Raw genomic sequence first — 12,402 nt, 5'->3', positions numbered from 1 at the left:
GGGGGTATATAGGGTTCGGCAGGCATTAAGAATATGGGAGGATCAGGGGTGTGTGGGGGGGCAGACGGGACATATGAGAGTATGAAGGGGTGGGGGGGACACGGGGGGAGCGCGGGGGGGTGGGGGGTGTAGGAGGATATGGGGATGGGGGCGGGCAACGGGGGGGGACAGTGAGAACATGTGGGGATGTGGGGGTTTATGGGGGCATGGGGACCCCCCAGCACTGACAGGGGCAGTCCAGCAATGAAAGGGTTAAACTGCTTTATTGCTCTGGGGTTAGTATGGGGGGGGTAGTGAGGGGAGGGGGGGTGGGGGGAGTGCGAGGGAGGCCGGGACCCCGTGGGTGGGGGTCCCTGTGGGGTGGGGGGATGCGGGGGGTCCCACGCCGATGCTCAGTAGTACGTCTCCTTCTCCACCCAACCTGGCAGGGGGAGATGGTGGGGGTGAGGGGGGGCTGTGGGGGGGCATCCTGCCCTGCCCCGTGGAGACCCCCCCAACACACAGCCCACCCCCACGGGTGTCAACCCCCCCCACCCAGAAAGCCCCTCCATTCCTGGGGTGGGAGTGGGGGAGGACAACTGGGTCCTGAGTGGGAGGGTGTGAGGTATCTGATATGGGGTGTGGATATCGGGTATGGGATACGGAGTATAGGATATAGGGCGTAGAATATGGGGTACGGGATATGGGCTGTGGGATACAGGGTGGGCTGTGGGCTGTGGGATACAGGGTGGGCTGTGGGGTGTGGGATACAGGGTGGGCTGTGGGGTGGTCTCGTTCCATGTGGGGCTGACGCACCTCCCGGGTAGCGGCGCAGGATGAGTTTGCGCACTTCGTCGTAGGCAAAGATGAGCAGACTGTAGGGGAAGGCGCAGAACCACCAGGTGACCCTATAAAAAGGGGGGGAAGGACCATCAGCTCGGGGGGGGTCCGAGGTGGAGGCGTGGGGGGCGCTGATGGGGGCGGGGGTCTCACTTGAGGGGGTACATGCGCAGAGCCACCCCCATCCCGGGGCAGTAGGACAGGAACGCAGCCAGCGCCGTCTCCTCCAGCAGCCCGAAAATGAGGATCTTGTTCCTATTATGGGGGGCAGATGTGGGGAGTGGGGGGGGGGGGTCCCGTTGGGGAGTGATATAATGGGTGGGGGGGGCACCGGTGGGAGGGGGGATGGGGTGGAGGGGGCACCCATGGGTGGTGATTATGTGGGAGGGGGCACCCACGGGGGAAGGTGGGGCTGGGGGGAACTCATGGGTGATGATTAGCTGTGGGGGGGGGGCACTCGTGGGGGGGTATGGGGTGGGGGGGGGCACCTATGGAGTGGGGGGGCACCCATGGGGGGGGGAGTGAGGGTGGGGGGGGGCACCCAATTGATGATAATGGAATGAGGTGGGACATCTGTGGATAATCATTATGGGGTCCAGATTGGGGGCACCTGTGGGTGACGATTATGGGGTGGGGGGGTACCCATAAGGGGAGTGGGGGGGAGGAGCACCCATGGGGGGGGGGAGGCTGGGGGGGGTCCCCACTTCATGCCCTGCTGGAAGACGGAGTTCCTCCTGGTCTTGCAGATGATGAGGTCGGCCCATTGCACCACCACGATGCTGGCGAAGAACGCCGTGTGGCACGTGAACTCCACCACCTTGCGCTGCTCGTACGTCTGCGGGGCACACGCGTGTGCAAGGTGAGAGGGGGGGAGGGGAGCAGCGGAGCGCAGGGCGGTGCTGCATGCAGTGCAATGGGGAGCGTTGCGACTGTGTGTGTGTGTGTGTGTGCAGGGCTGTGAGCGTGAGCAAGCGAGTGCAAGGCAACTGAGTGTGCAATGCCAAAGTGAGTGTGTGCAGAGATGTGTGTGTGTGCAGTGCTGTGTGCATATGCAATGCAGTGCAGTGCAGTGCAGTATGTACATGCAATGCAATGCAGTGCTGTCTGTACATGCAATGCAGTGCAGTGCTGTCTGTACATGCAATGCAATGCAGTGCAGTATGTACATGCAATGCAGTGCAATGCAGTGCTGTCTGTACATGCAATGCAGTGCAGTGCTGTCTGTACATGCAATGCAGTGCAGTGCAGTATGTACATGCAATGCAGTGCAGTGCTCACCCACTCCTGCCCATAGGAGTCCTCCAGGTCGTTGGTGGAGCGGTCGTCCAGGCCAGGCGCACCCCCAGCAGCCGCGAGGGCAGGAAGCCGTTCTCAGCCAGGATCACAAAGTACGTGAAGAATCCCCCCAGCGCCTGAATCATCCCTGCACACACAGACACCCGCGGGGGTCCCAGTGACACCAATGGGGGTCCCAGTGTCACCAATGGGCATCCCACTGCCACCCATGGGTGTCCCATTGTCACCCGTGGGCACCCCAGTGTCACCTGTAGGTGTCCCCATGTCACCCATGCTCATCCCAGTGTCACCAGTAGGAGACCCAGAGTCATCAGTGGGTGTCCCAGTGCCACCAGTAACTCCCATTGACCACCAGTAGCCCCCATTGACCCCCATTGCCCACCAGTAGCCCCCAGTGGCCATGGCACGCACCGATCTGCCCGTAGGCCATGCTGATGAGGCGCTCGTTAACGAGCTTGTCGGTGCGGGGGTTGCGCGGCTGCCGCTTCATGATGTCACTCTCAGCTGCTTCGTAGGCCAGAGAGATGGCGGGGACCTGCGGGGGGAGCACCCCGTGTCACCCCATGTCACCCCATGTCACCCCGTGTCACCCCATGTCACCCTGTGTCACACACTGCGGGTCCACCTATGGGGCAGCCATGGGGCAACTATGGAGGAGCTATGGGGGCCATGGTGGTGCCCAGGTCAATGCAGAGGATGGTGACGGTGCCAAGAGGCAGCCATGGGGCAGATGTGGGGCAGCCGTGGGGCAGCTGACCATGTCGGTGCCCAGGTCGATGCAGAGGATGGTGACGGTGCCGAGGGCAGCGGGATGTTGGCGATGATGAAGAGCAGGAAGGGGGTGATCTCGGGGATGTTGCTGGTCAGGGTGTAGGCGATGGACTTCTTCAGGTTGTCGAAGATGAGGCGCCCTGCGGGGACATTGCGGGGACATTGGGGGCGGATCGGTGTCACCACGCGGCCGTGGCGGCCCTTGGGGACATGGGGGCGGCCTTGAAGGTCCCGTCAGGTCCTTGTCAGGTCACCTTCCTCGACGCCGGTGACGATGGAGGCGAAGTTGTCGTCCAATAGGATCATGTCGGCCGCCTGCTTGGACACGTCGGAGCCGGCGATGCCCATCGCGATGCCAATGTCCGCCTTCTTCAGCGCCGGGAGTCGTTCACACCGTCACCCGTCACCGCCACGATGGCGCCCTGAGGGGGCAGGGGGGTCATGGGGTCATGGGGGTCATGGGGGTCATGGGGTCAGGGGGTCAGAAGTCACAGGATCAGGGAGGTGAGGGTCCAGGGGTCAGGGGGGGCACAGGGTGAGAGGTCAGAAGTCACAGGGGTGAGGGGGTGTGGGGGCACTGTGGGGGCAAGGACACAGCAGGGGTAATGGGATGGATGGGGGCACTGTGGGGACAAGGGCACTATGGGACAGGGACACCACGGGATGGGGACACCATGGGATGGGGACACAAAAGGGGACAGGGGCGCCGTGTGGGGCCGGTGGGGCACCTGTCGCTGGCAGCCCTCGACGATGATGAGCTTCTGCTGCGGGGACGTGCGTGCGAAGACGATCTCGGTGTGGTTGCGCAGGATCTCGTCCAGCTGCTCCGAGCTCATGTCCTTCAGGTCGGAGCCGTGCACCACACACGCCTTGGCCTCCCTGTGGGGTCACAGCCCACGGCGCCATGTCCCCGCCTCCCCCCGCCCCCCCAGTCCTTGATTCGCCACATCCCGTGTCCCCACATCCCTTCGTCCCCCATAGGGCAGGGGTGGTGGGTTGAGGTCGCACCTGGGGATCCGAACAGCCTCCTCTGACCTTAACGACACTATGATCCTATAATGGGCTGGGATCGGACTCCTCCAACCTGAATGATGCTATGGTCCCGTTCAGGGACACGGTCAGTGGGCACAGCGGTGGGGTTGGTTTGGTGGTTGGACTGGGTGATCCTAAAGGTCTTTTCTAGCCCTAACAACACTGTGATCCTATAACTCCATGAGTGGGGTGGGTTGATGTTCAGAATGGATGGCCCTAAAAACCTAACGATCCCATGAGCAGCCATGTGGAGCCAGGGGGATGGTTAGACCGGATCCTACAGATCATTGCCAACATTCCTGGCTCTACAGTCCTACAGCACTCAGCCCTCCCATGCTGACCCCACACCCCATAACATACCGGGGGTTCACCTGGCTGACGGGGATGTTGAGCCGCGCCGCGATGTCCTCCACCGTCTCATTGCCCTCCGAGATGATCCCGACCCCTTTGGCGATGGCTTTGGCCGTAATGGGGTGGTCCCCCGTCACCATAATCACCTGAAGGACGGGACCACCCCCATGAGCCCGCAGATCCTTGTGGGGTCAGACGGGGGTCGGGTTGGGGTCTCACCTTGATCCCAGCGCTGCGGCATTTGCCGACGGCATCAGGGACGGCAGCACGGGGGGGGTCGATCATGGACATGAGCCCCACGAAGCAGAGGTCGCTGGTGGGGAAGTTCACCTCGTCGGCGTCAAAGCGGAAACCGCGCGGGAACTTGTCCGGGGGCAGGTAGAGGTGGCAGAAACCTGGGGGGGGAGGCAGGGGGTGACGGGGGGCTCCCACCCCCCCCCTTGTCTCCCCCGGTGCTGTGTCTGCTGTGCTCCGTCTCCTGCATGTCCCCATGGCCCCCATGTCCTCATAGCCCTACACCCCCGTGTCCCACTTCTTGTCCCCACGTCCCTCTTGTCCCCGTATCCCCATGTCCTTTTGCCCCAATGTCCATCCTACTCCCATGTCCCAATTCTTTGTGTCCCCATGTCCCATTCCCCCCCACCCTCCCTCCCCATGACACCACTCCCCCAGCACACACTCCCCCAGCCCCCCCAGCTCCATTTAGGCATTCTGGAAGGCACCCAAAGATCCCTATAACCCACCAAATCCCCCCACAACCACCCTAAACCCCCCCATAACGCCCCCATAACATCCCCAAAGCCCCCCCAGGACCCTCCTCCAGTTCCTTCCCATACCCAGCACTCGCTCCCCCAGCCCCCCCAGCTCCAGGTATGCGTTCTGGAAGGCCTCCTTCATCTCCTCGTCCAGGGGCACCTCCTGGCCCTGCAGCAGGATTCGGGAGCAGCGCTCCAGGATGCGCTCGGGGGCCCCTTTCATCACCAGGATGTGTCCCTGCGGGTCCTCCTCCCGCTCGTGGATGGAGAGCTGCGGGGATGGCCACGTGCTGGCACCGACAGCTCGGCTCCCCGATCCCTTTGGTCCCAAACCCTTGGATCCCCAAAGCCCTGGATCCCGAAAACCTTGGATCCCCAATCCCTTTGACCTCCAGCCCCTGGGTCCCCAACCCCAGCCCCCTTGGACCCAAACCCTTGGGTCCCAGATCTTTCTGTCTCCAACCCCTTCGGTCCCCAGACCCCGTCAGTCCCCACCCCGTGTTCCCACCCTGCGTCCTCGCTGCGGCCCCACCTGGTACTTGTTGGTGGAGTTAAATGGGATTTCGGTGACTTTGGGGTTCTTGTCCCGCATCTTCTTGACGGAGCCACACGAGAGCTGAATGCATTTCAGCAGCGCCGACTCGGACGCGTCGCCTGCGGTGTCACGCTGGGGGGAGGTGGGGGGGGAGGTGACACATGGGGACACCGACAGGTGGTGGGGATGTCACCCCAACCCCAGGGTGCAGCTGGGCCAGGGATGGGGGCAGGGGCAGGGATGGGGTTAGGGTTGCTTGGGTTTAGGGTTAGGTTTAGGGTGGGTTTGGGTTAGGATCAGGGCCAGGATTAGGGTTACAGTTGAGGTTATAGGTTAAGGTCAAGGTTAGGTTGGGCTGGCGGCAGGGTTAGAATTAGGGTTTGGGTTAGGGTCTGGGTTTGGGTCGGGGTCAGGGTTCAGACTACAGGGTCAGGGCTATGGTTATAGGGTCAGGGTTGGGGTCCGGGCTGGGCACTGACCTTGGAGATGGAGATGTTCTCCTGTCCTGGTTTGAAGACGGCGCGGTTGCAGAGCCCGGCAATGCGTGCCAGAGCAGCCCAGGTGGGCGAGCGCTTATCGAAGGTGGCACCTGGGGGACAGCGTGTGTCACAGCCCGAGTACCCCGGGGACACCCCATGGGGGTCTGGGGACACACAGAGAGGAGCAGGGCACACCCGGGGGTGGGGAATTCAGGGGCTGGATGAGGAGCGGAGCGATGGAGCCCCACGGGATGGAGTGCAGCCACCCACCCGACTGATCCTCGGTGGTGTCGGCCTCGTGGATCTGGTTGTCGAACCACATGTGGGCCACCGTCATGCGGTTCTGGGTCAGGGTCCCGGTTTTGTCAGAGCAGATGGTGGATGTGGAGCCCAACGTCTCCACCGCCTCCAGGTTCTTCACCAGGCAGTTCTTGCGCGCCATGCGCTTGGCCGTCAGCGTCAGGCACACCTGGAGGGGCACCCATGGGTGTCAGGGGGAGCCCATGGGGCAGAGAGGGCACTCACGGGGCTCATAGGGCATCTATGAGGCTCATAGGGAACCCATTAGTCTCATAGGGCACCTAGGGGGTTTATAGGGCACCCATGGGGCACACAGGGCACCCATAGGTTTCACAGGGCACCCATAAGAGGGCACCCAATGCTCCAAGCCCAGTGTAACCAGCACTCCCAGCCCGCCCACCCCGCTGCCCCATCGGTGGCCCTTACGGTGACGGTGGCCAGCAGCCCCTCAGGGACGTTGGCCACGATGATGCCGATGAGGAAGATGACGGCCTCCAGCCACGTGTAGCCCAGGATGAGGGACAGGATGAAGAAGGAGAGGCCGAGGAAGACGGCGACGCCGGTGATGAGGCGGATGAAGTGCTCGATCTCCATGGCGATGGGCGTGCGACCCACCTCCAGCCCCGACGCCAGCGAAGCGATGCGGCCCATCACCGTGCGGTCCCCCGTGGAGATGACGATGCCGCGGGCGGTGCCTGAGGGACACACACAGGGGGACGTGGAGGGGCGGCGGGGGCACCCACCCCCCAGGTGCCGGTGGGGACGCAGCCACGGGAGCTGAGCTCACCTTCCACGCAGTTGGTGGAGAAGAAGCAGATGTTGCGCGTCTCCAGGGGGTTCTCGTGGGTGAACTCTGGGGAGCGGGTCTGCGGCTCCGACTCCCCCGTCAGCGAGGAGTTGTCCACCTGGAAGGGACGGGGCGGCGGGGGGACAGGGGGGTGACAGTGGGTGACACCTGAGCTGACCCCGTGTCCCCAGGCCAGTCCCACCACCCTGCCCAGACGCCGCCCCACAACACACCCCGTGCCCACCCCACACCGGCCCCAGTTCCCATCCCAGGACCGGCGCCCCCCGCCCACCTTGCAGCCGTGGGAGGAGATGATGCGCATGTCGGCGGGGACGCGATCTCCGCCCTTCACCTCCACCAGGTCGCCCACCACCACGTTCTCTGCGTTGATCTGGATCTTCTCTCCCTCGCGGATCACCAGGGCTTGCTGGGGGGGGGGCACCATCAGCTGCTGGGACCCCCCCACCCAGCGTGGAGCAAGGACCCGGAGCCACCCCCCATAGCAGATATGGTGCCCAACCCACGTGGAACTGGTGCCCACCCTACACTGGTCCTGGTGCCCATCCTACAGGAGGACGGGTGCCCACCCCAGCCCAGTCCTGGTGCTCACATCATAGCAGACCTGGTGCTCATCCTATAGCAGACCTGGTGCTCATCCTATAGCAGACCTGGTGCTCATCCTATAGCAGTCCTGGTGCCCTTCTCATCCCAGTGCCCCCCCCATACCAGTCCTGGTACCCACCCTATACCAGACCTGCTACCCCCTCCATTCTGGTGCCCCCCGGCCCAGCAGCGGTTCTGTTTGTGGCCACACCTGCGGCACCATGTTCTTGAAGGAGTCCATGATCTTGGAGCTCTTGGCCTCTTGGTAGTAGGAGAAGCAGCCGGTGACGATGACGACAGCAGCCAGCACCACCCCCAGGTACAGCTGGGGACAGCCATGGGGACAACATGGTGACAATCGGGATGCTCTATGCCCCCCCACCCCAACATGCCCCCATCATGCCTATGTCCAAACAATGCCCATGTCCCATTGTTCCACGTCCCATTGTTCCACGTCCCATTGTTCCACGTCCCATTGTTCCACGTCCCACTGTTCCATGTCCCATTGTGCCCGTGTCATTCCCACATCCCTGTCCCCTTATGGTGTCAGTGTCCCCTATGATGCCCCAGTGTTCCCATGTTATCATGTCCCTGCAGCACCACGTCCCCATCCCCACACCTCGCTGTGTCCCCATGTCCCCAGTCCCCGCTGTCTCCATGCCCCCACCATCCCCCTGTCCCCCTCCACCCCCATGTCCCCCCGCCCCCCCATCCCCTCACGTTGTCATTGGACGGCTCATCCTCCATGGCGGCCTGGATGCCGTAGGCCAGGAAGCAGAGGATGGCGCCGATCCAGAGCAGGATGGAGAAACCCCCAAAGAGCTGCCGGCAGAACTTCACCCACTCGGGGGTGGTGGGGGGGGGGGTCAAAGCGTTGGGGCCGTCCTGAGCCAGCACCTCTGCAGCACGAGCATTGCTCAGCCCCTGTGGGGACATGGGGGGACGTGGGACCATGGGGGACACAGGGGGACACGGGGGGACATGGGGGGACATGGGGGGACATGGGGGGACATGGGGGGACATGGGGGGACACTTGTGGGCAGGGTGGTGGCACTCGGGGACATCTCACCCGGGACAGATCCACCTGGTACTTCCTTCCCAGCTCATCCAGGGACAACTTGTGGTCATCCTGCAGGCGGAGGGGACACATGGGACACACGCCGGACGTCACCGCGTCACCCCATGACCCCGTGTCCCCAACCCCCCCCAACATCGCCCCCCTCCTCCTCACCAGGTTGACCTCCTTCTTCAGCTCATCCAACTCCTTCTCCTTCTGCTTGCGCCGCCCTCCCCCATTCTCGGACGTGGTGGCAGCGGGGGAATATTCGCGGCCGTCCTGGGGGGGGGGACACAGTGGGGACACCGTGGGGACGCCGTGGGGACAGCGGCACTGAGGTCACGCGAAGCGCTGCCACCGCGGCACGGCCGTGGGCGCGGGTGTCATTACCATGGGCATGGATGTCACCGCCAGCGAGGGCGTCACCGTGGCCACCGGCATCATCGAGGGGGCAGGACGGCAGCGCGGGGCGGAGGCGTGGGGACGGGGGGGTCGCCGGGGTCATGGGGGGGTCAGCAGGGCTATGGGGGGGGGCACCGGGGTCACGGGGGTCAGCAGGGCTATGGAGGGTCACCGGGGTGATGGGGGTCATCGGGGTCACGGGGGGGGCACCGGGGTCACGGGGGGTGATGGGGGGTGAGAGGGTCATGGGGTCACCAGGGCTATGGGGGTCACAGGGGAGATGGGGGTCAGCAGGGTCATATGGTCACCAGGGCTATGGGGGGCACTGGGGTCTTGGGGGGGCACTGGAGTGATGGGGGTCATCGGGGTCATGGGGATTCAGCATGGCTATGAAGGGGGCACCGGGGTCAGGGGGGTCGCTGGGGTGTGAGGGGGGGTCAGCAGGGGTTTGGGGGGGAGTACTGGGGTCATTGGGGCCACCAGGGCTATGGGGGGGTCACTTGGGGTCATGGAGGTCACCGGGCTTATGGGGATCATTGGGGCTGTGGGGTCATCAGGGTTATGGGGGGGGTCACTGCGGCCGTAGGGGGTCGTTGGGGTCACGAAGGTCACCAGGGGGTGTCACTGGGGTCACGGGGTCACCAGGGCCATGGGGGTGTCACTATGGGGGTGTCACTGGGGTCACGGTGGGTCAACGAGGGTCACTGGGGTGAGGGGGGGGTCACCAGGGTGGAGTCAGCAGGGCCATAGGGTGTCACTAGGGGTGCGTTAATGGGGCCATGGGGGGTCACGGGGGGTCACGGGGTCATGGGAGGTCACGGGGTGCCTCGGCCACCACGGGGGTGTCCCCAGAAGCCACGAAGCCCCCCCCCCCCCCCGCCCCAAACCGCCCCCAATGCCAGGGATGCCAGTGCGGGCAGGGGAGGGGCGCAGCGCCAGGAACCTGCTGTCCCCACGGGGGGGGCTGAGGGGGGGGGGGGGGGAAAGGGACATGCACCCCCCTGTGTCACCAAGGGGATGGGGGGGGGAGGGGGGTCAGCTGTGCTGGCTCAGCGCCGTGACACGTCCCATGGGGTTGGCAGGAGAAGGAATGGGGGGGGGGGGGGGGTAACATGGGGGGGTGGGAACAGAGGTGGGAAGGGGGGGGGACGGGACCGGGGGGGGCCGTGATGGTGTCATGGAAAATGGCCCCAGTGCCAAAAACAGCAGTGGGAGCAACGTGGGGTTGTGTTACCGCGGGGGGGGGAGGGGGTCTGGCTGCCCCCCAAACACCACCCCACTGAGCTGGGGGGCCGGGGGGGGCTGGGAGAAGAGCTGCAATGTGTCCCCCCCCCCCCCATCCCCCACATATTGGGGTTAACTAAGTGCAGTCATTTCTACTTATGGGGGGAGGGTCGCCCCCTCACCCTCAATTTTGGGCTCTGTTCTATGGGGGGGGGGGGGCACCTCGGGGATTTATGGGGTGAGGGGGCTCAGAAAGGTGGGGTGGGAGGAGAACTGCAATGTGTGCCCCCCCCCTCGGGACCCCCCCCGTCCTCCCACTTGAGGCCATTTCTGCTTGGGGAGGGGGGGGGGGGAATTTTGGGGTCCCTGCAGCGTTTGCAGCGATTGTTTACTTTTGTTTTGGGGGGGGGAGGGGGGGCACAGCGAGGTGGAGTCACGTGGCCGTTGGGGGGGGGGGGGTCAACGGCACCACTGCCCCCCTTCCCTCCCCCTCCCCCCTCTCAGCCCCCCCATGACGTTGCCATAGCGATGGCGACCCCCGTGGCGAGGAGCTGCCGTGTGACCATGGCGCGGGGCCACCGACCCCGCGGGGACACGGACACGGGTGGGTGGGGGAGGGCGGCGGGGGGGGCTGAGCTGCCGTTTTCCCTCGTGGGGGGGGGTGACCGTGGGAGCGTGGGGTCACAGCGGGACACGCAAAGGGGCGGGAGGGGGGACGGAACCCACGCGGGGCTGAGAGGGTGACAGGAATAGGTGTGGGAAGGGGAGGGGGGATCCGAGAGGGTCCGTGCGCCCCGTGTGCGTGTGTGGCACGCGTGGGTCGGTCCCACACGTGGCTGAGAGCCCACCAGGAGGGTTCATCCCGAGTGGGTCGGTGGGAGCCCCGAGTGGGTCGTTGCCCTGAACGGGCAGCCGGGAGACCACGTGGGTGTGCGCCACGCGAGGCTTCGAGTCCCGCGTGGGTCGGTACCACACGTGGGCGGACGGGAGTCCCGAGCGGGCGGCTGTGTGACACGCGTGTGTCCGTGCCGCGCGTGGAAGGGCGGGAGCCCACGCGGACGGATCCCCCCGAGCGGGTGCCCCGCGTGGCTCCGCGCCCCCCACGCGTGGGAGCTGCCCCTACTCACCCCTCTGCCCATCGCGCTGCTGTCGCTCCGCGGACACTCGTGGGCGGCGGCGGCGGCGGAGACGGCGGAGAAAAACCCTTCGGGCTCCGCCCCCCCCCCCCCCCCCCCCCCCCCCCGGACCCCCCTTCCCGGCGCCCCCCCTGGACCGCACCGCCCCTCCGGACCCCCCCACGGGGACAGGGAGTGAATGGAAGGCTCGGTCACGCGTGGGGGCGGCGGTGCAAGCCGAGGTGGGCTACTCGGGGTCGGGGGGAGCGAAGCGCGGTCCCGCTTTTCCCAGTCCAGTCCCAGTTCTCCCAGTATAATCCTGTTTCTCCCAACGTGATCATAAACCAGTTCTCCCAGTATGGTCCCAGTTGTCTTTGGGTGGTCCCAGTTCAACCAGTACAGTCCCGCTTCTTCCAGTGCCATCCCACTTCTCCCACTGTGGTCCCAGTTCTCCCAGTATAGATTTCCCAGCACGGTCCCAGTTGTCATCAGATGGTCCCCATTCAACCAGTGCCATCCCAGTTCAACCAGTAAGGCACCAGTTCTCCCAGCGCCATCCTGGTTCTCTCAGTACTGTCCCAGTTCTCCCAATACTGTCCCATTTTTCCCAGTATCATCCCAGTTCTCCCAGTACGATCCCATTCATTCCAGTACAATCCCAGTTCTCCCAGTACGGAACTATTTTAATCAGCATCGTCCCACTTCAACCAGTACAGCACCAGTTCTCCCAGTATGACCTTATCCCAGCTCCCCCAGTTCTGTCCCACTTCTCCCACTCTTCCCAGTACAGATTTCCCAAGTCCCAGTTTTCATAGTACAGTCCTATCCCAGCTCTCCCAGTACGATCCCAGTTCCCCCAGCACCATCCCAGTTATC

The 12,402-nt window shown here is 64.5% G+C and overlaps 1 protein-coding gene across 1 annotated transcript; it reads right to left on the bottom strand.

Moving 5' to 3' along the window:
* Nucleotides 1-244: 244 nt before the first annotated feature.
* LOC140263556 (sodium/potassium-transporting ATPase subunit alpha-2-like) lies at nt 245-11,634 on the bottom strand. Its single transcript, XM_072358499.1, is given in 27 exon segments — nt 245-421; nt 796-887; nt 973-1,074; nt 1,524-1,654; nt 2,098-2,144; nt 2,147-2,242; nt 2,527-2,650; nt 2,873-2,916; nt 2,919-3,026; nt 3,141-3,269; nt 3,272-3,308; nt 3,615-3,765; nt 4,279-4,415; nt 4,489-4,664; nt 5,106-5,295; nt 5,557-5,691; nt 6,039-6,148; nt 6,309-6,507; nt 6,765-7,033; nt 7,126-7,243; nt 7,418-7,552; nt 7,940-8,053; nt 8,449-8,652; nt 8,798-8,857; nt 8,960-9,064; nt 9,176-9,306; nt 11,539-11,634. Coding segments are annotated over 26 exon segments (3,096 nt in total). The 5' UTR covers nt 9,230-9,306; nt 11,539-11,634; the 3' UTR covers nt 245-392.
* Between the last annotated feature and the right edge of the window lie 768 nt (nt 11,635-12,402).

The sequence above is a fragment of the Excalfactoria chinensis genome, chromosome 31 (genome assembly GCF_039878825.1).
Source record: "Excalfactoria chinensis isolate bCotChi1 chromosome 31, bCotChi1.hap2, whole genome shotgun sequence".
Classification (NCBI taxonomy): Eukaryota; Metazoa; Chordata; class Aves; order Galliformes; family Phasianidae; genus Excalfactoria; species Excalfactoria chinensis.
Note: the sequence above shows the minus strand (reverse complement) of the source record. Positions and strands in the feature narration are given on the sequence as shown.